Raw genomic sequence first — 25,468 nt, forward strand, 5'->3', positions numbered from 1 at the left:
GCTGGGAAATAATCAAAAATACAGCAAAGTCAGAGGTAAAGTAACTTTATTTAAAAAAAAAAAGAAAAGAAAAGAAAGGTTTATCACGCAAGGCAACAAAGAGAAGAAATGCAAACTGCTATAAACAGACCACAGGACCCCCACCCACCCACCCACGCACCCCTCCACCTCCACGCCCACTGGCAGCAAAGGAGTTCTCATTACAACCAAATCAAAGGAGCAAGAGAACAAGACTCACATTGTTCTGATTGTGTTTACTTACACTAAAAACATTAAAACTGGACAATTTGAATGTACAGTATAAGACAGACAGTTTTGATTTCACATGAATCCAAACACAGAACCTTTCACTAGTTTTATTTTTAAAAATTTTTTTTTACATTTAGCTGACAGTATAAATGAAACAGGAAGGTTTACTATGCAATACATTTGATTGACCACTTTAAGACAGACTATACATGTCGCAATGGGCACTTCGGGGGAAAATGGGTTCACAAAAAATAACGGAGAAGCACGGTCCCGTCCAGTATTTTTATTTATTTTTTTATTGACATAACATCAAACCTGCATGTTGAGGTAAGCATGCCACAGGGGAATACAGAGGAAGCGATTCCCTTTAAAAAGGACTCCCTTAACCATATCCCCACTCACTTTGTAATTCGCTTTGACAGTAAATCAATTCTCAAGCCTGGCCCCTTGGACTCCTCCAACCCTAGGTCCTCCTCTCTCAACATTCCTGCACACATGAATCACTCCAACTCCTGGCTTCTAGAAGGCATTTCCTGCCCGGCCCTCTCTCTCTCTTTCTCTCTGTCTGACTCCTCTGCTGAAAGCTGGGCAGGAACTCCGCCGAGCTTTGATTTGGACCCAGAGGAGAGAGAGAGGGAGGAGAGCTCAGCTTAACGCAGCACCCTGGCTCTGGGACTGCTCCGAGAGTAAGAGGCATGGAGGCTTGGGATATGTCTGCACACCCAATAAGGGATCTAGTGCTTTATCCTTCAAATTGCAATGTGAGCAGTGGCAAAATCACTTCCAGCACAATCTACCCAAGGGAGTGTCCTCCTTAGGATTTAAGTGTACATTCTTTCTAAGACAGATGTATTATTATTTCAGGTCTGAGACCATTTAACATGGAACATCATCACAGAGTTTCCAGAACAATGCAGTATGTACTGTGAGGACTTACTGACTTACACAATGATGAAGTGGATAGCAGAGAAGTCAAATATTTTATGCAAAAAAAGAAAAATTATACATTGGGAACATAAGGTGGCTCTTTAAAGCTGTACACCTGCTCATGTTTCCCTCTAGAAATCATCTTTTGATGCCAAATCCACAGGATATGTACACACGTTTTGCCAGCTGAGCAGACTCGAAATGACCAAAGCAGCTCTTAAAAACAACAATCTAAATTTTTTTCATATTTACACAAGTGAAACGTACATATTTTACAGAGATCACTGCACAAAGATCACAAATGGAGAGTTTTAAGAGTGTAGGACGAGTGAGGCTGCAGCTGAGTGAAAAGGGGTCATATGTCATGACAGGGAGAGCTGGCCTACTGTGCAATAGCTGCTATATGCACACGTGCACGCGTGTGTGTGTGTGTGTGTATGTGCATGTGTGTATATGTGTTGACTGCAGATGTGCATCTTTGTAAAGACTTCTTTATTTGCGAATGTTGCAAGTGTGTGATCTCATCTTCTTCCCTTCTCAGATCATGGCTCTTATCACCAGTCTCCCTTTGACCTGGTGGAGATAGGTGTTCTGCTCTGACTCTAAGCTCTGATTGGTCAGAGCCTCATCCTCACTATCAACCGGCTCCTCTTTGACCTTGATGACCCCGCAGTGAGTGTCTGGGAGCTCGCTGCTTGAACCACTGCTGCTACTGCTGAGCGTGTGCTTCCGGATAACTCCTCCAGGGGGCAGCCTGTCCTCCTGCATGCTCTCTGCTTCCTCTCTGTGCTGCTCCTCCAGCTCTTCCTCTGATTCCTGCAGGTGCTGGGCTGCGTTGGGCTGACGTAACTGCTCAATGGACTTGGACAACAGCTGCAAAACATATTGCCTCAACATTAATGATGCTATCCTGCAGTCACCGACCTCCAAAAGCAAATCTTTAATTAGAGCAAAGCAAAAATAACTTGAATTTGATGTTTCTGGCATTATAACCAGAATTTTACTTTTTAAAAAGCAAAGGTATCATCCTCACATGCCTATTTGTTGCCATGATAATAATAATAATAAGAAGACATTCAAAAATGTAAGCACAAAAACAAACTCAATTCTCATTTGCAAATCAAACAAATAAAGCAAATTCTTCACAGTCCCCTTAACTGCATAAATAATCTACAAATGAATCATATTAACTTGACTCATATTTGACAGTTAGTCAAGATGCTGTTGATAAATCCCAATTTTAAAATTACAAAAACTGAAATAAAACTTATGATGTGTATTGATCCGGAACTGGAAAAATTCTCAGCATGCGCATTATGCAGGATATTAGAAAACCGAATGCTACATTTGTATTGACAGCAACCACCAGCACGCGTTTAACATAAGGCCAGTTGTTAATGAAATGTTTCTGACTGATGGGTTTAGGAGGGTTGGAGTCAATTAGCCATTATTCCTACCTCTTTATGTGCATAAATAAATATTTTGTAATGGTGATTGGACCATTTAAGTGGATTAGTGTCACTCAGTTGCATCATAAAATAAAGATTAGCATATAAAAGGTCCTGCCAACTGTAAATCATGTTTCTTTTCTTTAAAAAATAGATTATATTCTGCACAATTCTGCTGAAAATCTCCCATTCTCCTCCAGCATCCTCTCTACTGGCATCTGTGAGCACATCATATTACAGGCTCAACCCAGCTGATTTTTTATTTTGTTTAATTTTATTTTATTTTTGCTACCTCTGTTTCATACTCCCATCACAAATTTTCTTTTATCAATCAGAGCAACAATTCTCCATACTTGTGTCTTGCAGCTTTGCTAAACGACAGCTAACAGTGCCATAATATGATTATTTGACCACAGGGGGGCTCCAAAAACAGACAGAAAAGTGTCTCCCGGCTGGTAACAAACAGTACAGCCTACAGAATCCTTATATAAATATCCTTTCCGCTACAAGAATTAGCCTCCTTAGCTTGGCACTAGTAAACAGAGATCCTACCTCTTCCTAAAATCCCTAAGCTCTTCTAAATTTCCATTAGTGCCCCCTACTGTTGCTGGCACTAAAGGACGTTTCAAAGCAACCATAGACAAGCCTCTGCTAGGAAATTAATTAGGGCAATGTTTCAGAGATCCCTCTCAACAAACACAGAGGGCTCATCCCTGATTAGAGGCCATTTATAACCTCCACTTAAAGAGGCTTTATTTGTGATCTCATTGGCCTGAGTGATCAGAGCCAAACCTGTTCATGTGTTTTTAGACAATATGCCACTATTCTTCTACAGCTTTTTTTTTTTTTTCAAACTTAATCATCTTCACAGAGTTATTCATAAAAATCTATAGTAATAAGAAAATAATAATATTTTAAAATGAATTTTGGGTTTCTGGGCGTGTGTTTTTTTTTTTTTTTTTTTCCTGTTACAGAAACTGTTAAACTTGCGCATCTGTACTGTATAACTCAAATCCTTCTTGTAGAGCTCTGTGCTCTTTATTATTTCTAGGTTTAAGCTGTTCTGTGGTTCCCATGGTTCTTGCAGGGCCGAGTGTTGGGACACACCAGTATGAAAGTTCACACAATGCAGCCTTTCACAGTGTCTGCCACCTCGCACACGTCCCTCAGCAGCATAATTAGAGTCAGTGTATTGGGAGGTCACCACAGCCAGCTCACAGAAACATAAATATTGCCACAGAGGAACAAAATGCATTCTGGGCACTTTTTTTTTTTTTCATTTGAACTTAGATGAATTGAATTTCACAGCGTTAGCATGTGAACACCACTGATGCCTTCAGTTATGATAACAGAATTAGTGCAGGGGAAGGATTTCTTCCCCATTTGAAGTCAAGCAGAAGGTCTTGGCCTTGCAGAAATAACACCAGGACTTCAGGGGAGAACAGACTACGGCCCAGGACTGTAGACTTGAGCAGCCACAAATGCTTTTACAAAGGGCTAAAAATAGACCAGGATTTGTGTGCTTAAAATGATTAAATCAGACTCCCTGCAGTAAAACAAGACCCTGTGAGGCCCAAACAGGAATACAAAATGCTGTGAAAAGATATCTGAAAGTCAAAATCCTCCCTTGTGAATATTGATGACTAGCACTATACCTTATTTATATGGACCTGCTGCTGGTATTGTTTCTGTTTCTCCAGGAAGTGCTGGTGTTGCTGCTGGATGACAAGTTGAGCCAGTGTGTTCTGAGGCAGTGGTGCCGACTGGGTTCTGTTCAAGGGTCGATGTTTTGGTAGTTTGGGCCGAGTGCTGGAGGGACGATCCTTCATGGCCAATGGGGACTGAGAATGGGATGACATGGTGCCTTGGCCTTGTCAAAAAAAGAAAAAAAAAAAGAAAAAAGCCTTATTAATGTATCCCAAATTACATTTGAATGAAGTAATAAAATTGTTCAATGTGAAATAACATAATGCTTTTTGAAATCAACTGGCACAATCTTACCAGAGGAGAGGATCTTCTGCTGCCTCATTTGCTCTTTCTGGAGAAGGTGTTGGAGCAGAGCCTGGTGACTGGGGCTCACCTTAGACTCCAGGCCTGTCTGAAGGGGCACGGGGCCCAGCAGGTGTCCGGGCAGCCCATGCTTGATTTCTGTTGATCTGTCTTTCAACCCCATAGCAGCCTGATAGAGCAGAAAAGTTAAAAAGTTGTAAAGTAATAATTAATCTTAGGAGAAAATAAAACAGAAGTGAATCTCTAGAAATTGTTATTATGACCATTTCTTTAACATGTCCACCTCAATAATAAAAAATTTTTTATTCATGAAAATTGTTCCTGTTGCAAATGTAAGAAAAGACAACAGTGAAATTGAACCATTGACGGTTAGAAGCTGGTGTACAGACCTCTGTGGAATGTGCCAGAGAACTAAAAGATGATATATCATCTGTTATGTTATCAGGAGCTGCACTTGAGTGGACTTGGGCTTTTAAAAAGCTGTGATAAATGAGGTAATAGGGAAGGATAAGAGCACGCCTGACACAAGACACTGCAGAACAATATTTATCTAAGGTCGATAAAATCATTTGGGGCCGCAGGTCAGGGACCTGTGAACCCAGGCGGTCACTGATGGCAGGTTTTACAACCTACAGAGCAAGTTGAAAAGCTTACACTGACTAAATGACTACACTGGTGTATGCAGAAAGAGTTCATGTACAAATATGTGCAAAATTTATACTCACACTAATTGGCGAGGATGCAGTTGAAAGTCCCAAGGAAATGTTGGGTAAGGAGGGAGATGTGTATAAGCTCAGCATGGGCACAGAGCCCTCAGGCCGGAACAATCTTGGCTGGGAAGGCCATCTCTACATCAAACATGCAGAAGAAAGCAAGAGAGAGAGACAACATCTAAGAGGAGGCTGCAGATTTAAGAATCCAACTATGCACAATTTCACAAGCCAAACATGAGCACAGGCATGACCGTAATGAACTATGACAAATAATAGCCCTCTTCACTGCAAACAAAAGAGTTTCAGCTTTTATGTGTGGCAGGTAGGAAACAATGATACCAGTCAGGATGGTATGCTGTAATAAAGCCATGCAAACTTCTAAATCTACCACTTTATCCTCAATCCCTCATTCCCCAGTCAGCCCTCTGCCTGTTTCTACTCCCCGGTCCCCACCCTCAAGCTACTCTCTCAGAGAACATCAGCAATGGGGCATACTTCCTGTACCCAGCTGAGCAGCGGACCAGCATGTGGTTTTGGAACAGCCATGTTTATCCTTCCAACCCCTACCAGTACTCAGTGACCTGTATGTGGATATCCGGCCCGTATTTGACCCGAGGGACCCGTTCCCTCTGAAAAAGGATACCTAATGTAACGGTGCACAAACACGCCTTGCTTTTGCAACAGGCATGAGGTCCACGAGCAGCCCCACAATCCACGAGTGACTCACATGAGAGCCTCAGCTAGGGCTGATACAATAGCAATCCTGTGTGTTTATGTTGTTAGCATGTGGGTGTCTTTGGCTACCAGTGCCTGGGATATCAATTAAAATCCACAGTTTGACTGTCTCCCTAAGCCCCAACCTTCAGCCCGATGTCAGGGCGTCTCTCCCTTCTCTGTGTCACTGGAGGTCCCTGGGAGAGTAAACAGTGATGGTTAAGCAAAACACAGCTGCTCTGTTAAGATTGTTCAGAGATGTGTCATATCTGCCACACTTTATAATGGCCTGCTTTGTGAGCTCAGTCTGAGGGGAGCTCCGGTCAGCAACTCAGCCATGAATCTATTGGGAAACGCCTCAGAACAACTCGGTACGGGAAAGTAGCCAGGCCAGTGACAGAAATACAATGACAAGCCAACTGCAGCCTTAAACTACAGATTTGCTTGCTTTGCAAAGCATAAAAGTAATTGTACAGCACATCTGGAAGAAAAAAAAACATTTGATAAAAAAAAAAAAAAAAAACATTTCAATTTCTGCTTTTACACTTGGCATTTTGAGACAGATTGAATTTATTTTCCTACACAGTGCCATCTTTATGAAAGAAAACACAGGCAATCAGCATGTGGGTCAAGCTGTGCCCATTTAATGTCAGTGTAGGAAGCCATTTTCACTGAAGTGTAACAGACAGAAGGACAACTGGCTGTTTTTATAGCTGCAAGCAGACGGGCAGAGAGCCATTTAGTGCCCTGACTTTAAATTATTATTTTGCTATTCAAATGATATGCGTGCAGAAAAGCTTAAGAATTTACCCCGTTGCTTTATTTTTTTGGCACAACAGTTGCAGTGCGCATTATTTATAAACCTACCTCAGTTTTTGTGGTAGTAGGCAGAGAGGAGGGTCCATTTTCAGCCCCCAAGGCACTGGAAGCCCCTATGGGAGAGCTGGGGCCAGAGCCAGGGGCACTATTAGTGGGCGTAGAATCTACAAAACATCAAGGAGTCAGACACAGTATGCATGCTCACACTCTACACACAACACACATGCACCGAGGCTTAGCAAAACAGCTGTAAGCCTCACAACACTTTAATGTGTACGGTCACGGCATGATTACAGTGGGATTTTTTTTTTACATCAAAGTGCAATGACCACCATGTTATCATAATACTGACACATATGCTTTTGTTGATTTTAGATAATATTTTAAGAGCTGATAATAAGCTATAGAAAATTTTCTGCACATGCTTTAACAGAAACAAAGGAATTCAACACGTAGTCAGCTCCGTTACACACCCATTAGCTCCAAAGCCCTCTTTTTGTAAGGAGTCATGATGTTTCCATCTCTCCTCTTTAGCATCGGACTGCTTCTCCTCTCCGCCACCTTCTGCTTCAGTCTGGATCGCACCTTTAGGTTCGGTTCAGAGGCTAAAAATAAAAGACATTTTTCAGTAAGTCTACATCATATGGAGATAAGTTATGTGAGTTTATTAAAACAGGATGCATTTATAAAGCCTTACAGTAAAGAACTGTATCAATGAAAGCAATAAATAACCATAATAGGAACATAAAATTGACCATAAATATTTCCAAAAAAAGCAATGTTGTCATGCACTGACATGTTACAACTTCAGTTTCATAGAATTTCTGAGGAGGTTTCAGATAAATTAAATGAGTCAGGATTGGGCCCATTTCCACCTCATCTGGACTAAATTAGGTTGAGCAACACACAGGCTCTAAGTGAAATAGTCCGCTACCTGCCGCCCTGGTGACCACAGTCTGATACAGTAGCAACAGTTAAACTAACACAAAAACACGGCAGATGTTTGAGGCTCTCCCCACACTCCCCTCTTCCTAATGCAAACCAGAGATACCCAAATACACAATCAGAACACACTACTCAAAAGTCTCACTCACACATAGTCTGGCCTCAAATGACTCAGACTTATTATTAATGCAGTCCACCCCCCCCCCACCCCCCCTCAGCACTGACCACCAGGATCCATTGTGATAGACAATGCTTTCAAACCAGAAAGTTTATAGATTAAAGATGTTGATCAAATGTCGAAATTTTGGCTCCTTTTACGTTATCTGAACACTTTTTAAGTGGGTCAAATTTACTCAGCAGCAACGATCCAGTCCAAGACTGCTATTCTAACAATGCAAATGTAATCTAAACATATAAAAAATAATCACCAAATTTTTAGGGATAAACAGAAAGAATTGGATGTGGTCACAGGTTTCAGATCCCAGAGATTACTTCTTCTTAAAATTTGTGACAAAATTTGGCAACTGAGAATAAATTCTTGCTATGTAAATCAATACCCATAGATAAATAGATTGGAGCTGAACCAAAAAAAAAACAAAAAACAAATAGAGCATTTAAATAAGTACTGAAGGCATGATCAGTGATTGCTTTTGCCAACCCTTGATAAAAAAGTGAAACACTGACCACTAAATTAGAAGAACTATAACTGTGGCACATTTGGCAATGGAAAAAATATGATGCAAACCAGGGCAGGAGGCTGATTCATAGGAATGAATTCATTTTGAATGATGTAACCATCACTTGTATGGATGCAAGCAACACTTTTACGGCCGGTGAACTATGACCCTGTCAGTTATGTCTTATGAAAAACTGCTAACTTCACACACAGATAAATAAACAGGATGGATAAGCAGATTTTTTTTTTTTTTTTTAACTGAAAGCCAGAGTACAAAGAGGTACTGAAGTTATGTAAACCCTCTGTTACACAATAGCCAACCTGTTTCAATTATTTAGCTGTGATCAATAATTAAACAGGACTTTCAAAATGTACATAATACAACTATACATGACATAGGGAACACTGCGGGGAGGAGGAGAGGGAGAAGCGATGGGGGCACAGCTAGGAGAGTGGGCCAAACGCTGCTATTTCTGGCTTTTGTCAAAAGCAGCAAAACCCTCTTCCCTAATACGTGGCACAGACCTCTAATCCTGTGGGTGTGAGGTAGAATGAAAGAGAGCGAGGGAGGAAGAAAGGAGGCAGGAGAGATAAATGGAGAGAAAACGCTGTTGGGAGTCTTATGAATTTGCTTCACGCCCTGCTGCCTTGATTGCTTTCTATTTTTACACGCTGCTGCCACCAAGCTACGCATCCCAATTGGTCGCCACGGGAACGCCAGACAGCAGCTTGTGAACAAACACTTTCTCACTGGTCTCCATGGAAAAAAAAAAAAAAAAATGCCCCGATGCGCAGTGCAACAGGAGGCAATGATGGCAGTGGAAAAGCAGCTCTGAGCACCTGGGTCACTTCTGTTCCAGTGTCTCAGTTAATGAAAACATACATTAATGCCTGCAATATAGCGCAGTCATTAATCAATCTCCTTATGTTATCGTCACTTAATCAGAATTTTACCTCTGCTGTCACTGTGAGCGCTTGCATCCATTTGAGTCTGGAGGTGGACAGATGGCTGTGTGGAAAGCTGAGGTGTGTGTTCTGTACATAAGGAGGCCAACTAGGCATTTTTCTGACATTCTTGTTTTAATTAATGCGGAACAGAAAATAAACAAATAACGCTCATTATATCAGAAACAAACTTTTCAACCAAACTGCAGTCCTTTCCACCTGAGACATTCAGTCTTTTCAGATCAGCAACCTTAATTTCTTTCATGAATGTTTCTGATCCAAAAATCTGATTATATTCTTAACACAGAGAGGTTCCACACAAACTTCACTTTGTTTTTGCTTTGGGCTTTACAGTTTTACCTTTGCAGGATTATTTTTGAAAATCTTTCCTGCACCTGCTGAATGCACACATTTAGTAACTGGGTCAAGACTAGGGAGGGTGTTGCACTTCTTACCGCTAAGCTGCAACTATTCTTGCCACAGACTATCGCGTGCCCTCGGCCTATTCCAGTACCAGGAATTGAAACAAAGAGGATATATACCAAGTAAACAAGTTAATCACGTGAAATTCTTTAAACTACAAAGACTCTAACACTGCTGTCTACTTTTAGGGAAGATTTACCTATTACCAGGACACCTAATGGTAGAGCTCAAAGCACAGCCTTCTTCTCTAACTAATGGTAAGTATATTAAAAGACAATAACCTAACAGGCTTGTACTCATTTACAGTTAAAACATTTCTCTCTAGATTTCGTGCAGACTGCCAGGTGGTATTGTACCTGTGTATAGCAAAGCGTGTGCTTATAACTGACTACATTTCGCCTGGAGTTCATTTCAGGAGTTGGTTCCTTTTTCTAGTGGTGAGGAATTAAATGCAGAAGGCTTACTTGAATGAGAGTAAATACAGCTACTGATCACCAAGTTATGAGCTTGTGAAGCATGTCCATCGCAGACCTCATTGTTAACCTCAGAGCCAAAGAGTAAAAGGTGATGCTGAGCCGCCTGGCCGATTGAAGCCGTGGGGAGTCTAACATCGAGCATTCGAGTCATCTCCACTTTGTTTTGAGAGAGCTATCTTTGCTTAAACAAACAGTCCTGTCGAGGTTCATCCTGCTAGTGCCAGTTCTAAGTCTGCAACACCTGCCAATCAGCTATCAGTGACAGCTGGAGGTTCAGGGAACAACACTACCTTTGTGCATCCCCCTCGCGTGCCAAGCTCTCAGAGGACTTTAATGAAGACAGACAGGAAGTGGGGGAGGAAAGGCCTGAGCAGGAAATGACCACATATAGATCCAGGAATCCAAAGAGTTAGAAGTAGTTTTATCAGTGCAATATAAAGCACCTTGAGGCAACTGTTGGTGTGATTTGGCGCTATACAAACAAAACTGAATTGAAGAGACTCAGACACAGAAACATGGAGACGACTGAACCATAAATGGATGCGTGAATGTGTTTGAGAAGCAGGGAGAATGAAATGTTATTCTTTCCCTTTTATTTGTTTAAATGTGCCTTTTTTTGTACTGACACTAAAATGCAAACGATGCCATAAACAGTCTCTCTGTTATTTTAGATAAATGGTTTTCCACCTAATGCATTCCTTAGTTTGTGTTTTTGTCTAAAGGTATGTCTCAAAAATGTAAATACCTATTTGGAGAAGATATTCCTCCTCGTGTTCACAAAACCATATGACACAGATCACGAAACAAAACAAACAAAATCTCCTCCAGCTTTCATTTACCTTTCTAATATTTGCTTTTGATGTGCATTTGCTTTATTTAAGATATAATTCTTCTTCCTCATCTCCAAATTGTGTACACACACAACATGACAGGCCTGTAGTTACATAACTCAACAAGTATAAGTGTTTTTCAGCGTAATTAAAAGAGAAACAGAAGGGAAAAGAAGAGAATATAATTTGGTGACCTCACTGCCAAACTATGAAGCTTTTAACTTGGCAAGCTCTGCGCAAACCGAGAGCAGCAGGAACTCCTCATATTTTAAACCAACAAACCTGAGCTGCTTTTTTGGTGACAACCTGTGTTTTTTCAAAACACATTTTAAAGCCCATAATTCAGAAGAAATTAATCTGCCATAATTCTTTCATTTACCACCAATCAGCTTCAAAGAGGCCTTTGAACTTGATTTATTATTATAACATATGAATAAATGTGGACCTTATTAAATAATGCAAAAAAAAACAAAAAAAATTTATACTTGTGAAGTGAAACGTGAAAACTGCACTGTCGCCTGTGCTCATCTGTTTCATTTTAAAATAATCCAAAAAGGAATAAAGAAGGTTCAAGTTAACGTTGCCTCACAGCTAAGTTCTGTGTTGAGCCCTGGAAGAATATTGAGGGGGGTGGGTGCAATGAGTCTAATCTTTAGTAAATAGAAAATTACTAGTAGAAGGAAACACTGAAATAGTTCAAACCAGATGTGTATATTTACATATGTATGTACAGCATGCATATTTATTTGTATTTCTATTTCCATGGTGTCTGCATGCGCGAAATAGCAAACCTGTCTTCCTCAAGGGGAAGTCGTCCTTGCTCTCTATAGGTGACGGCAGAGCATACTGGCAAGTGGGCGATGCGCCACCCAGAGGTGGAGAGCTTTGGTCCAGTGATGTGTGGTGAGAGGACCTGTTAATAAAAGAATAAATCAGACTTTAAGAAACCCGATATGATTTCATACTGTAATATATGTTTCTGTGTGATCCAAACATAGTATTTTATCAAGCTCAAAAGCAACGGAAAGAACTTACGTATACCAGAGTTTTGGGTGCTGAATGAAAGAATGATTAGTGCCATTACTGGCAGAGTCTTTTGCTGATTTGTTCAGCAGAAACTCTTGGAGTTTCTGCTTCACTTCTGTACTAGCCACTGCACCTGTGAGACCAACACACAGAACGAAAGGGATTGGGGTTACCCTAGGGCTATGATTCACAACATATAATTGCACACTTGTTACTTTCAGATTTCTGTTTCTGTATCACATTTACTTTAAAACTGCGATTCAGATCTGCTCTCAATCCATTCTCCTCTCTATAACCCTTTTTGACTGGATTTACATGACTCTCCTGCAAAACTATGTAGGAAGATCTCCCCCTAGTGGTCTAAGAACACTACATTAGTCTTGCTGTGATACTGCACAGAGATGTTCTTTCAAATCAAGTGGCTACAGTTGCAGGGTACAGTTTCAAATTGCCTGTCCTGACAAAGTCATAAATCTCATCTATTATTAGGTATAAGGTAAAAACAGAAATGAAACAGTATATCTGGTTCTATTTTCATTGTGCTATTCAAAGACATTTTCTCCTAAACGTTCAGCCTAAATGTCACCTGCCAACTTTATGTCATCAGCTGCATTTACTGGATAAGTACCATCACTATCATTGTTTTATTGTTTTATTGTTCTATTTATCTGATGTTTAAAGCACATTTGAGCTGTGTTGATTTACCTTGTTGCCAGACATCATCCAACAGTTTGAGCAAACACTGAAAAATGCAATAGCCAGAGGGCAATTTATCCACTTTATGAGCAGCGCTTACAGTCAGAATATACTCTGTATGATTTTTTTTTTCTTTTTACATTACCACTTTTGTACCAAATATGACTGAGAGTGCCATTAGTAAATACAAAAAAATTGTCTTGAAGGGACAAGAAAAAGAAAAGTTTGGAGTATCTGCATCTGTTGTCCCTCCAAAATAAAAAAAAAACTTTTACCTCAGCTGCTCACAGCTGATTATCTCCAAACTAACTTTTAGCACAAAAAACACTAAAACATCACCCTGGTTAATGATAACAAGTAAAATGTGTTTATATTAACTTATCTTTGGTGTTTTGTACAGTAAATCCATTAGTGTGGCTGCGCAGTTATTATAACTGATATTAGAAAAGACTGCATCCTAAAAGCATTTACGGAATATACAGTTAAAAGTGTTTATTACAATAAACATTTAGGTTCAGAGCTAATCCTTGCAAAGGCAATTTCTTCCACATTTATAAAAGTTTTTATCCTAGGAATATTGATGGCAACAGAATGGGCGCATAGCCCAAAGGGAATACTGTATTGTTTTATTTTTCAGCAAGTGTAATGCTTTCCTATCGAGCTGTTATATGCATGTTCTGCTTCAGCTGTTCGGTTAAGCTAATGTGTTAAAAAAGAATTGATGGGTGAAAATGTTTCTGAGCCCTTTATTTAAAAAAAAAATGGTAATAGTGACGGTGTCGAGCTCTTACTCTCTCGGGAGCGCTCCTTGCCTCTGAGGCTCAGGCTGGAAATGTGGTGGTCTCGTCGATGCTTCTCCTGCTCCTTCTCCTGCTGGTTCTGCTGCTGCTGCTGCTGCTCCAAACGACGCTCCTTCTCTGCAAGTTCCTGCTGTTGTTTCATGGCCTGGAGCTCCTGCTGAAGCTGAGAAACATGTCGGCATCACATCAGCATGAACACAGCAGTTTTTTTTTTAAATGACAGCGGCTTTGGCTAAATTTTGCATGTTCTATTTTGCAGTGATGGCTAACTTTGTTTTTGACTGTAAAAAACAAAAGTCATGCTGAGCTGTAATGTATTGCTCAACAGTACGCCCTGCTGTGCTGAGTTGTTTCCCCTTTTCTGCACTTTTTTAATGTTGTCCTTAGTTACACAGTTTTCTAGTGATCTGTTATCTGCCACGCTGTGCTGCGTTCTGTTGTTCTGTGTTGTGTTGTGCTGTGCTGTGCTGCGTTCTGTTGTTCTGTGTTGTGTTGTGCTGTGCTGTGCTGTGCTGTGCTGTGCTGTGCTGTGCCACTGTGCCTCCATACAACTGTTCAATGCAAAGCTAACCTTGAGATGCTCCTGGAGCTGAGCCTGGTGCTGACGGGTCAACTTTTCATGCTGCTTCTGGAACTCGCTGATTAGCAACTGCTTCTGGATTTGCTGCTGTTTCTGAATGAGGAGTAGCTCCTGCTGCAGCTGCCTCTCCCACAGTCCTGGGTCCGAGCCTGGCCCCAGCATCCTCAGATCTGTGCGAAGGTCCAAAGGGGATAGGGGCTCCACAGCCAATGGCACGTCTGACTTAATATCCACTGTTGCATAGAAACGAGAGAGCGGAGAGCACAAAAAGAGATTTGTGAGTCCTAATTGCACCCTTACCAACTCAAGTCATACAACCATAGGTGGCCTTGTGCAATTTGTAAAGGATTTTAAAAGTTAAAGAAACATGTTAAGGAAGACAGAAGCAGACTAAACTGAAGACTTAAAGGGAAAGGAAGACAAGGTTCAGAAAGAAGAAGCAAATCTTTCTCTCCCATGATCCTCAGAAACCTGCAATTATAATAGTTTCTATAAACAAACATGGGATCACATCCGTCAGCACAGAGTCTACTGGGAGTAGCTGCATATGGACATTTGGCACAAAATCTTGAAGTGGTCATGTAGAGTGTTTATATAAACCCTGTCTTCCCATTTGATAAATAAATGAAGGGATTCTGTCAGGCAGATATCCCTTCTTAACATAAATAATTTAAGGTGAAGTAGATTGGGAATCTGCATGTTTGCAGATCCATGCTTCTGTGATCTTTCCTTCTCTGGTCTTGAGTGCAGATGCTGCAATGTGCGCATCAGTAAGAGCTGCCTCTATTATAAGTAATTGCCAGATACAAAGTGAGAGGGCATCCCTTTGGTCTCCAAGCTCTATATATAGCCTGTTCCACAGAGAAAATCGATTGCCGGTTAAGAACATAGGAGACAGGGCTACTTCATCTCTCTTTTCCATAGAGGATGTTTAGTGATTGTACAACATTTTCCTTATCATTGCTTTGCTTTTGCTTTAATCCACATTACTGTATCCAGCTTAAGAATGACTTTTTCTTAGGCTCACATCTCTGAACCAATTTTAGATATTAAAAAAAGGTATTCATGTGTGTACTTGGCTTGTGATAAAATAAAAATGTCCAATCGCTAGGAAAGTAGACATGTTAGTCATGCTGATCATGCTGTGACATTCAAGGGAAGATACGCATTGTCCAGACTGTATAATGCCTCTTCCATTTTTAAACCAGAGAAATATTCAAAGCTACTTAAAATTCCAGTGGAGCTGGAGGGAGAGTTATTGAGTGCATTCATTGCCTTAATCTTCTCAAGGGTCACATCTGAGAGAACAAATACCACACCACCTGTTCTTTGAAAGCTGAGAGAAAACTGGCACTTCAAATAAATAATCTTCTGTTGTTTCCTATTATGCAATAATACTTTTTACACTAAAATGTCAGTAAAAAGAAGTTTAAACCTGCCATAAAGAGCCAGTAGCCCTCAATTAGGAAGCAGTAAACCCCCTGTTCACTGATGCCGTGAAGCTCACTGGCGTCCATTTGTTTTGCCGTGTAGCCTGTTTTTCATTGCCACCATTCCATGTGTATGCGGCGGTGATGATTATAAATAGAAACATAAAAGCAAGTGGCGCAATCCTGGTCTGTGACAAACCCCACACCCTAGTATCCACCACCGTAACTTGCCGCTGCCATGGCAACGCTGGCGACGTAATTATGTCTCCCCATTCTGCAGTGATCGAGTCTCACTGCATGTCATCTTCTGCCTACATTGGCAATGTGACATGTTGACTATTATATCAGCTTTTCGGCTCTTATATAAGAAAGGAGTCCCCAGTAGAGAGAGAGAGAGAGAGAGAGAGAGAGAGAGAGAGAAAGCATTACAAAAGCCTCCAACACACAAAAAAAAAAAAACACATGCACACAAATACACACACACACACAAATTTGGAAGAGAATCGTTGGTTAAGTGATAAGTTGTCTTAAAACATTTTCAAAAACAGAAGAGAGCCAGAGGGGACTCCCGTGCTGTAAATTTCCTCGTCTGTGTTCTAAAAACAGCTCCAATCAAAAGACAGAAGAGGGCAACAGCTCAGCAGGCGCAGAGAACAGGCACCTGTAGAACAAACCCTTCCCGCCTGACAGGGAATATTAATCTTGGCTTGTAAGCACTTTACAAAGGACTCTTTTGTAGCGGACACTGTTCCAGGAGCAGCCGTGAACCTGTGAACCATCGAAGGGCTCGGAGAGTCAGACAACATTAGTGCTACTTTTTTCCAAATGGACCTAAATATAGCAACAAAAAACACCTGCTGCCTGGGAGAATTCACCACTGTGATACCTAATTAATCTCATATTTCATTCTGTACCCGTACTGCGACTGGCATTAAGGACCTCCACTTTGATCTACACGTCAAGCTGAGCCTCCATCACAAAATCTCAGACAGTGGTTTAACATGATGGGAGGGGGGGGGGGGGGGGGGGGGGGGGGGGACTTAAGCCACCTTTGATAACCAAGACTGTATGCAATGGCCCTTGAGGAAACCTCAACAGCCTCATGTGCCTGTTCTATTCTTGTCTGGTTTCTGTTCACTGCGTTGGCAAGAATAAAGTTGAATGGAAAGATAACGTTAAAGGAAGAAAGAAAAGCCCTAAAGGCAGGGTGGCACTGTTCCAGCTACACTGAAGCAACTACCTTTATGAAGTATAATTTACAACTAACATTTCTCATGATCATTATTATCGTCTGTGCTCATTGAAATACAGAGTTTACTTAGCCAAAGAACAAATCAGACCTGCATATTGTATCTACTGCCATAAATTTACAGTTATATAGATATATTTAAATAAAATAAACCCTGAAACTACCCAAAGTGAAATATGCTGTTTCTGTATCATAAAAATACAGAACCACCAGTAACTAGGTCTAAATATAAATGCTTTTCTGAGCAAGGCCTTAATATAGACAATGTGCGAAAGACTGTCACAGTTGTGAGCCCGCCTGCTCAATTTAACATAGGCAAAAATAAAAGAGCAGTGTTACATTTATGTAACTTTCAGGTCCTTTTTCTAAACGATCACTCACAAGGAAGGGCATTCCACTTCAGGTTCAGTGGTCCTAATGGAGATCATGGATAATTTTGATGCCTCTTGATTGGTACAAAGCACATACAAGTGTCTCTAGGCAGTGGTAAACAAGAGATTTATGAATGACAGGTCCCAAATTTGTTTTTAGCACAAGGGAGCAACAAGCACCCTGCCCCGTGCCCAAATTCCTCCCTGTGGAGGGGCTGCCGAGGGGGGGATTGGGTGACTCATGGCCTGTGACCACACTCCCACTGCAGCGTCGCACCGCCAGTGTCCCCAAAGTGTTTATTTCTATAACCGATCTGCCTCTCATTAGCCTTGGTGGCGGTTAGGGTGACAATCACAGCCTTAATTTGAGATGTTGGATGGCTGTCTTTTTTTGCCTTAGGCCACATTAGCAGGCCTCCCATTCTAGACAGATAGACACATAACCAGTGACATTACTATTACACATGAGGATACCAAAAAGCATATAAAGATACATACTGCAAAATATTAACACAATAAATCAATATGAAGGGTTTTGTTTGACTTCCAGTGTTAAAGAACACTTTAGCATTTCCTGACAGCTTATAAACTGATTAATAAAGTGGGAATGAAGTTATTAATGTGGTAAACACTACCCTCTGAATATAAATATTGCAGGTATTCATACACTTTAACCAGCTGTTTGCACCTGGAGGTGTATCCTGGTGCCATTGGTGTCACAAAAGGAAAAAAGGATACAAAGCTTCTGTAACACAGAGTACAGACTGTGTTTAGAGCTGAAAAAAAATGTCTGCTGGTAAACCAATTAACAAGCATTAACATAAATGCTTATTTAGGGCTTGTCTGGGGCTTAGTCTAGTTTCAGAGAGGTTTTTAAATAACAATAGCACACATGAGACATGTGCTATGAGGTTTGTCCAGAAAATAATCAGTATTTCATTACAATATATAATATTAATATTGCTGGTTTTAAATAGTTAAACAGCATCTGTAAAAAAGCAACACTTGCATTCAGAATCTGAAGATTCAGTGTCAAATTTGTTTAAGCAAATAAAAAGTATGGAATTCATGTAAACACCACATTACAGGCTGTTACTCTAATGTAACCTGACTTTCACCAATTTTTCCTAATAACTGCTTTTTGACCTGATGACATTAAAATGAATACAAGCCTGCAAACATTACTACAAGTGTAGCTTTAGCTGCAGTTTTCCACTGAACCATAGGAGTATTTACAATAGAATACCATCTTCACTTTAGTGATACTGCTCCTAGGCATTATATATATATATGTGTGCATTTTATTAGTAATTTGCCAATTTGAGCATCAAATAATGAAACACTTTGAATTGCACTTTAACCGTGCATGTTGTGAACATTTAGTGTGAAATAGAGAGGGTTGCTGATCTAAATTCCCTGTCTGACAGTATAAATAGAACCAGATACAGAAGATGTTTGAGGGCAAAAATAAGCTGATGCTTGGGACTGCAATGTGGTGCTGGATCTCTCATTAAGTGCCTTGTTATTTTGAGCAGCTGGCATGTCTAAACCAGGAAACAGGTCTTTATTTTTAAGACTCAGGCTCGTCCTTGCAGCTGAGCCAGAGTTGCGGTCTGCAGGCTATCTGCTAACAAAAAGAAGTGAGCTGCGCCACCACAGGCCTTTCACTGAGAGGAGCCAGGAGTCCAGTTGTCTCACATCCTACCAACATATCAAATCATCTTACAAAACAACAACACTCAACACAACATATACGAAACTGTGATCCAAGCTAAATGTAGAAAGCACAGCAAAGGAGAAGAAACAACTGCTAAGTCCTTCTGTAACACGGGCAGCAGATACTAGAGTCAATTTAATTCCAAACAAATCAATCAGCAAGAGTCAATTGGCGTAATTCGCCCCCCAACCGCAAACCCTCTAACCAGAAGAAAACCATCATTTAGCATAAACAGCATGCATATCAAGATTAACAATGAGAAATATGCATTATGTCCAATGCATTTCTCATTTTTGTAGATCAAACTGTTGCACTTATATTACAGCGTTTCATAATAAGAATCAGTTCATTCTCATAATGAGTCATTTTTATGCAGTGAAACAAAATATCATTCTTTGTATTATTTTGAACCATCTCTTTTGCAGTAAACACTTCAAACACACATGAATAGATGCAGGAAATGGGCAAGGGGACTGGAAATTAGCAGCATTGTTATTGTCTGAAAGGTTCCCATTAATATTTTACATGCAGGGAAAACTAATGATTTTTTTTCCCCCCTTTCTGAAGAGCCCATCTGAGGGCTGTTGATATCACAACATTGATGGTGCTATCACTGATCAAAACAAAAAAGCGACGGTGCCCTCTTTCTTTGCTGGTCCACTAGAATCAGCAGACAAGTACAGTATCATATAATAGGTCAAGAAGTTTTCTTTAGAAAACAGTTCACAACAAACCTATTCAGTCCGCGCAAGGATCGCGTCATCAACAAAAATCTCAACAAACAGAGCATTGTGAAAATGAAACAGCCAATAGTTGAGCTATCCGTGTGTCTAAAGGCTCTATACGTCCTCTACCTACAACTCTTTCATGAGACACAGTAAACTCCCATAAAGACATCTCTGAGTAGCTTTTCTAGACAAATAATGTTAGTCACTGCGGACTGATTTACCATAAAGTGGAAAGAACAAATTAAACAGACAAATGACAGAATCCTCTATAAATATCTGTTCCAAACCGCAGTTATATCAGGAGCATGCCGAGATGGAATGATAACGCACAGACGCCTAATCTTAGCAGGCTAATGCCATAAGCTGAAAATAACTCACCTAAGAATAGCTGACCCACAGAATAAGCAAGGAGCCTGATTTCAGGCGCTCTGTATATCTGTTGTTTGGCTCGCAAGCCGCTAAAGTCAAAGGAAGAAAGCCCTGCTCCTGTAGCCTGATAGTCAAATAACCTGCTCTATTGACAGACGTGGAATGTGTCATCTCTGTGTCATCTGCAGGACTTATTTTTAAATCTCTTCACGTTTATCCCACTGCCTCTTCATGTTTTCAGTTTGCTTGCCTGAATCTTTTGGTATTTTTAAAATGTACATTTTACTGTGTTTTTTGGGGGGGTTTTGGGTTTTTTTGATAGATATTTTTGAAAAAAAAATTCACTTACATGGACTAAAATTATTCAACATCCTGTTCCTCATATTGTGAACTAATTTCAGATGTAGTAACAACTCAGTGGTCATAGCACATTAAATTAAGCACTGGTATGGCTTTGCCATTACTCACGCTTCCCAGAGATCCACACACAACAATGTTTTTTTGTTTTTTTTTAAACTCTAAACTAATTTCTCGAAACAACTTTTACATTTCATCAACAGCCACTTTGAGGGAAAAAAACAAAAAAACAATGCAAATAAGGTGTGACTCATCTTTCGACAATACAGAGAATAGATCTTACTCATACTGATGTCATGTACTCAATTCAGTTCTCAGGTCAGAAATAGAACAATCAATGCCTGTGCTAAACATCCAGCGAGAAACCTCACATGTCCCTTCAGTATTTCTATCACAGTTCTTTCTGTTCCCTGAAAAGTACACGCTGACATAGAAGCTTGAAAAACACAACATCTCTGTCTTGTTCACACTGACTCATTTCAGACAAGTAGAGCATGGGAACAGTGTTAACACATTCTCTCATTTTAGTAGAGCACTTTTTAATACAAAATGTCCTCTAAGTCTAAATAGAGAAACACAGTTTTTAAAGCGGTGCATGTTATCGCGAGCTGAAATACCTCGATTCAAGAAGAAGTGCCCGGTCCTACCACGCTGCTGTGCTGAGAAGCTTTGAGTTCTCTTTTCACACAGAAAAAAAAAAAAAAAAAAAAAAAAAAAAAGAGAGATCGGGTGAGCGCAAAGAGTTGAGAGTATGTGAGAGTGAGAGAGAGGGACAGAGTGAACGTGTGCACGAGAGGCACAGTGGATGTAAGATAGTAGAGAAGTAGGAACAGATTCAGAGATAGAAGAGAAGAGACAGAAGAGACAGAAGAGATCGAAATGCAAAGATGGGGAAAAAAGAAGGATAAAGCATTCCACGCGAGGAGTGGAAACGTCATTCTGTGTGATCACCTGAGTTGTTCACGTTGTGCATCTTGCTCGGGTTGGGGAGCTGCTGGTGTCCAACGCGCCCTTCTGTTGTGGAGAAACTTGACTCGCCCTCGTAAATCGTCTGCAGCATACTCCACTCAGCACTCAGGTCTCATCGCAAGCCTTGTGTTTCCTGACGCCAAGAGCCACCCCTTAGCCACTCCAGGGGAGAGACCACGACAACAGGCAACTCTCTCCCTTCCTCTGTCTCCTCCTCTGAGAAACTACTCTCACTGAAGAGCAGTAACACAAGCAGCATACACGCTCTCTGCAGGGCTGCTACTCTCCCGGGTGCCCTGCTTTAGTCTGGTCCAAATACTAACACAGTGTTTGGAGAAGAATCCAGCTTCTTTTCTTATTTGCCTCTCTCTCTTCCTCTCTCTGTGATTTTTTTTTTCCCTTCCTCTCTCCTCAGCAAAGTGTCTGATCAGAGACTGAGAAAAATGTAAAGCTGAGTTGCTAGGAAAGCCGTGTAGTGTGTACTGAGCACCTCGCAGAGGCAGTAATGCAAGCCGGGGAGGGAGCAAGCTTCATTTGCATGTGAATCAACAACTGCGTGGCCCACAGGTGACAGAAATAGAACAATGGCCAGCCCTGGCTAAAAATAGGTCAGGCTAGGCGCAGGGATTGGAGCAGCATTGATGCGTTTAAAAATACCACACCAAACACAGCTGTCTTCTTCAGCTCCTGCCAGAAGGCATGTCTCCTGACTCCCTCTCTGCAGATGGAGGCTTGATTCCTCTCTCTCTCTTTTCTGATTTGTTGAACCCATCTCTCTCTCTCTCTTCCTCACTCTATTTATGTCTTCATTTTGTCCTCTCAGGTATACGGATGGAATGATCCATTTTTGCTCTGATGTACCTAAAAGAGGGATACAAACTTTACATGTGCATGTTATGGCAAGGGTTTTTCCAAAGCAAATGATCAGCTAATATATGAATCACAAAACCAGCGAAATGGTGTATTAACAATTTTTGGGATAAGGTATTCGAGCAAACACAACGAAACAGTGGCGCTTTCGGGCATAATCTGCATGTGTGACATGAACGCAACAGGATGTGTTGAGACAAGCGAGACACCAAATGAACAGAGTGTTCATTTAAGACGATTGAACATGTGGAGTGTTACCTCATTGCATTAGCTGAGTATATGTGTGGGGTTCAGTGTGTATTCAGGGCAGTGATGCTACTCAGGAAGCATGCTTTCAGCAAACCAAGAAAGCCAACTGTAAGAAGCCATAACAGCATGATCGTAATTACATAAACCTCTCAAACTGTGTCAAGAACACTTTTCCAGGATTGCAAATCCTATTCCCTTGAAATACCCTTGATACTGTTTAATGGTGGCTTCAAGAACAAACAAAACACTACAGTCTACACTTACAATCAAGAGAACTTAAATTCTAAATTCAGGCACAAAGTGGCTATGGATGCATAGTTGGGAATTTTTCATTAATATTAAAAGACAAAAAGCTATATATTCCTACTCTAGCCCATAAAAAGCCAAGTCACATGTTCTAGCTGACCACTGATGCAGGGCTGGGTTTGTGGCCAAGCAGCCTGTGCCTTTAAATTTTTCATCTTCCTTCATAATTTGACCTGTCCCCCAGCCAGGGGCGTGGAGCCAGCATGGCTATTTTTAGGTACCGAGCTCTGACGACTGGGCTACAGAGACACAGAGAAGGAGTTTTACTGTGTTGTTTCAGCTGGACAAACATTTAACCCCTCAATCCTTTTTTTATCAAAGCAAAAACCAAGAAGCCAAGAAGGAAATGGACAGCTTGCAGGCTCACCCCACTCACTAAACAACTCTGAGGCTAGTGTTTGGGCATGTTGGGTGATTTGATCATTAGCACACAGAGACATCAGGAGCTGTGTTCACACTTTATTGCGCAATAAACGTGAGAAACATATAATGAAACTCAGATTAAAAGAAAACCTTATCTTAATTTAATCTGTGTAATAGTACTGAAAATTGCTCCCCTATAAAAATAGTAATAGAACAAAACCATCAATAAATAAATGGCAGAGTGAAAGTTGATAATGTTGGTGATGCCTTACAGATTTAGCAAACTCCAGACTGTGGTGGAATTCATGTCGGATATGTGAGCGATGACAAGCCTTTAAGTTCAAGGTAAAAATGGCTACTAAAGACCCACAGCTCCATCTGTCACGGTATCCGTGACCGGGTAAGCTCTGACCCTGTAGGCTGGCCTTAGTCACAGGCTAAAGCATGAATGACAATTATCATGACAAAGTGATTTCTATTTCAATGTCCTATTTTATTCTATTCTATTTCTTCAGAAAATCCTAAAATTAAAAGTTCTCCAAGTATTTTGCAAAGTTCGTGTGGTTTTCCACTATTACACAATAAAATACTATATTTGATATGTTTGCCATTTGGATGAATCATGTCTAGATCAGTGTTATTTACTGGTTTAGTTCTTCTTCTTTTTTACAGAAAGGAGTACAAATAATATACACAGATTTATGATTCAGTTTTCTAACAAATACAGAAGATAAAAGTCAATTTCTCTTCCCTATTACAGGGGGCAGAGACTCATAATTAGTTCCTGGTATCTTTTTGAAAAAGTTCAGGTCAACCTGCCCTGGTGCTCCTCAGAAAAACAAAACAGAAACATTTCACTGGGACATGTTAGCGGAGATTAACCTACACTTTTTATTTATAACTAGCTTCCTGAGGCTGATGAGGGATTGTGGGATTGGAAATAGCTGTCCAATAGGCAGAGTCCAGTAAACCTGCAATGTGGCAAGCCCATTATAGCTCCTACTGCGTCACTGGCGGCCTTTGTCTACTTTAGTCCTATTAAAGCATTTAAGTGTGAACGTCAGCATCCCTGCTGGAGAGCCACTCTACTCTGCTCTCCGGGGCCTGGGCTCGACTGTCTGTCACCTCCCTCATATCAAACACAAACTCTGTCTCCCTCCCTGTGTGTGTGTGTGTGTGTGTGTGTGTGTGTGTGTGTGTGTGTGTGTGTGTGTGTGTGTGTGTGTGTGTACGTGTGTGTGTGTGTGTACGTGTGTGTGTGTGTACGTGTGTGTACGTGTATGCGTGCATGTTTTGTCACCAGAGCACTAATGTGGAGTGGGGAATTATTAGTGATGAGGGAACAAGTGGGCTAGATCAGTGGAGGGCTCATAGCACTTTCCAAAATTAAATCAAATGACATTATAACCTGTTTTAAAGAGCATGTTATAGAGCTATAGAGTATACATAAACACGTGCATCCATATACACATCATCATTATGCTGTTGTGGCTTTAGACTAAATACAGCTTATTCAATTAAAATGCAGCTTTCATACTATTTGAAAAAAAAACAAAACATGCTCATAACCTTTGTTTATTCCAAATGATCCTACTCATATTGCTACAATTACTGTAGCAGCTCCAAATCACCTCTTGAATTTCTCTGGCTTAATCACCATAGCACTGATGCCTTGTGACACATTGTGCATGATGAAACCCAGCAGGGAGGCAGACTGAAGAAAGACGGGAACAGAACTTAAGTGTTGCGACAGACATGGGAGATGGACAAACCCCACTCATTCTAATTTGATCTGGCTAGGAAATGTCTTGTTCTCCTCAACCCGCGTGTGGGAAGGAATGAGTCAGGCCTATTTTGCTGTTTTCTGTTCTTTGAACTTCAAAGGCACCCATACAGCGGAGTGTTAAATAATCTGATTATACGGTATCCAAGCACTCTTCCATGATCTTAATCAATAAATGTGTTTTTTGGAATTTATTTTCAATAAATTAATTTTACCCACCTCCCTGGCTTCCTCCCTGCAATGGTTCAGATTCTGTCATGTCACCTTGGGAGGACCGTGGCGGATGTTATCATTGTCAAGTGCTTATTTCTCCATTGAGAGGGGATGCTTCTCCCCAGAGAGGAGTTGCATAATAACAGCAACTTCTTATAGGTTACCATGCACCCCAATGGCACCACCCTCTGCCCTGAGCTTCTCTCTCTAGTGGCCA

At 40.8% G+C, this 25,468-nt stretch overlaps 1 protein-coding gene across 2 annotated transcripts; it reads right to left on the reverse strand.

The window, feature by feature from the left end:
- Positions 1–366: 366 nt before the first annotated feature.
- On the reverse strand, positions 367–22,356 carry hdac9b (histone deacetylase 9b). Of its 2 annotated transcripts, none has more exons than XM_030749329.1 (11): positions 21,450–22,356; positions 14,269–14,510; positions 13,689–13,860; positions 12,211–12,343; positions 11,967–12,088; positions 7,354–7,485; positions 6,929–7,044; positions 5,360–5,482; positions 4,626–4,803; positions 4,280–4,494; positions 367–2,049 (listed from the first exon to the last, which is right to left on the reverse strand). In XM_030749329.1, exons 1-11 carry the CDS (start codon positions 21,556–21,558, stop codon positions 1,714–1,716), a joined length of 1,878 nt encoding a protein of 625 aa, XP_030605189.1. In that variant the 5' UTR covers positions 21,559–22,356; the 3' UTR covers positions 367–1,713. The 2 variants fall into 2 exon arrangements, with proteins under 2 accessions (XP_030605189.1, XP_030605190.1); XM_030749330.1 differs by having other exon boundaries at positions 12,211–12,334; positions 21,450–22,328.
- Positions 22,357–25,468: the final 3,112 nt, after the last annotated feature.

This window comes from Archocentrus centrarchus, chromosome 16 (genome assembly GCF_007364275.1).
Source record: "Archocentrus centrarchus isolate MPI-CPG fArcCen1 chromosome 16, fArcCen1, whole genome shotgun sequence".
NCBI lineage: Eukaryota > Metazoa > Chordata > Actinopteri > Cichliformes > Cichlidae > Archocentrus > Archocentrus centrarchus.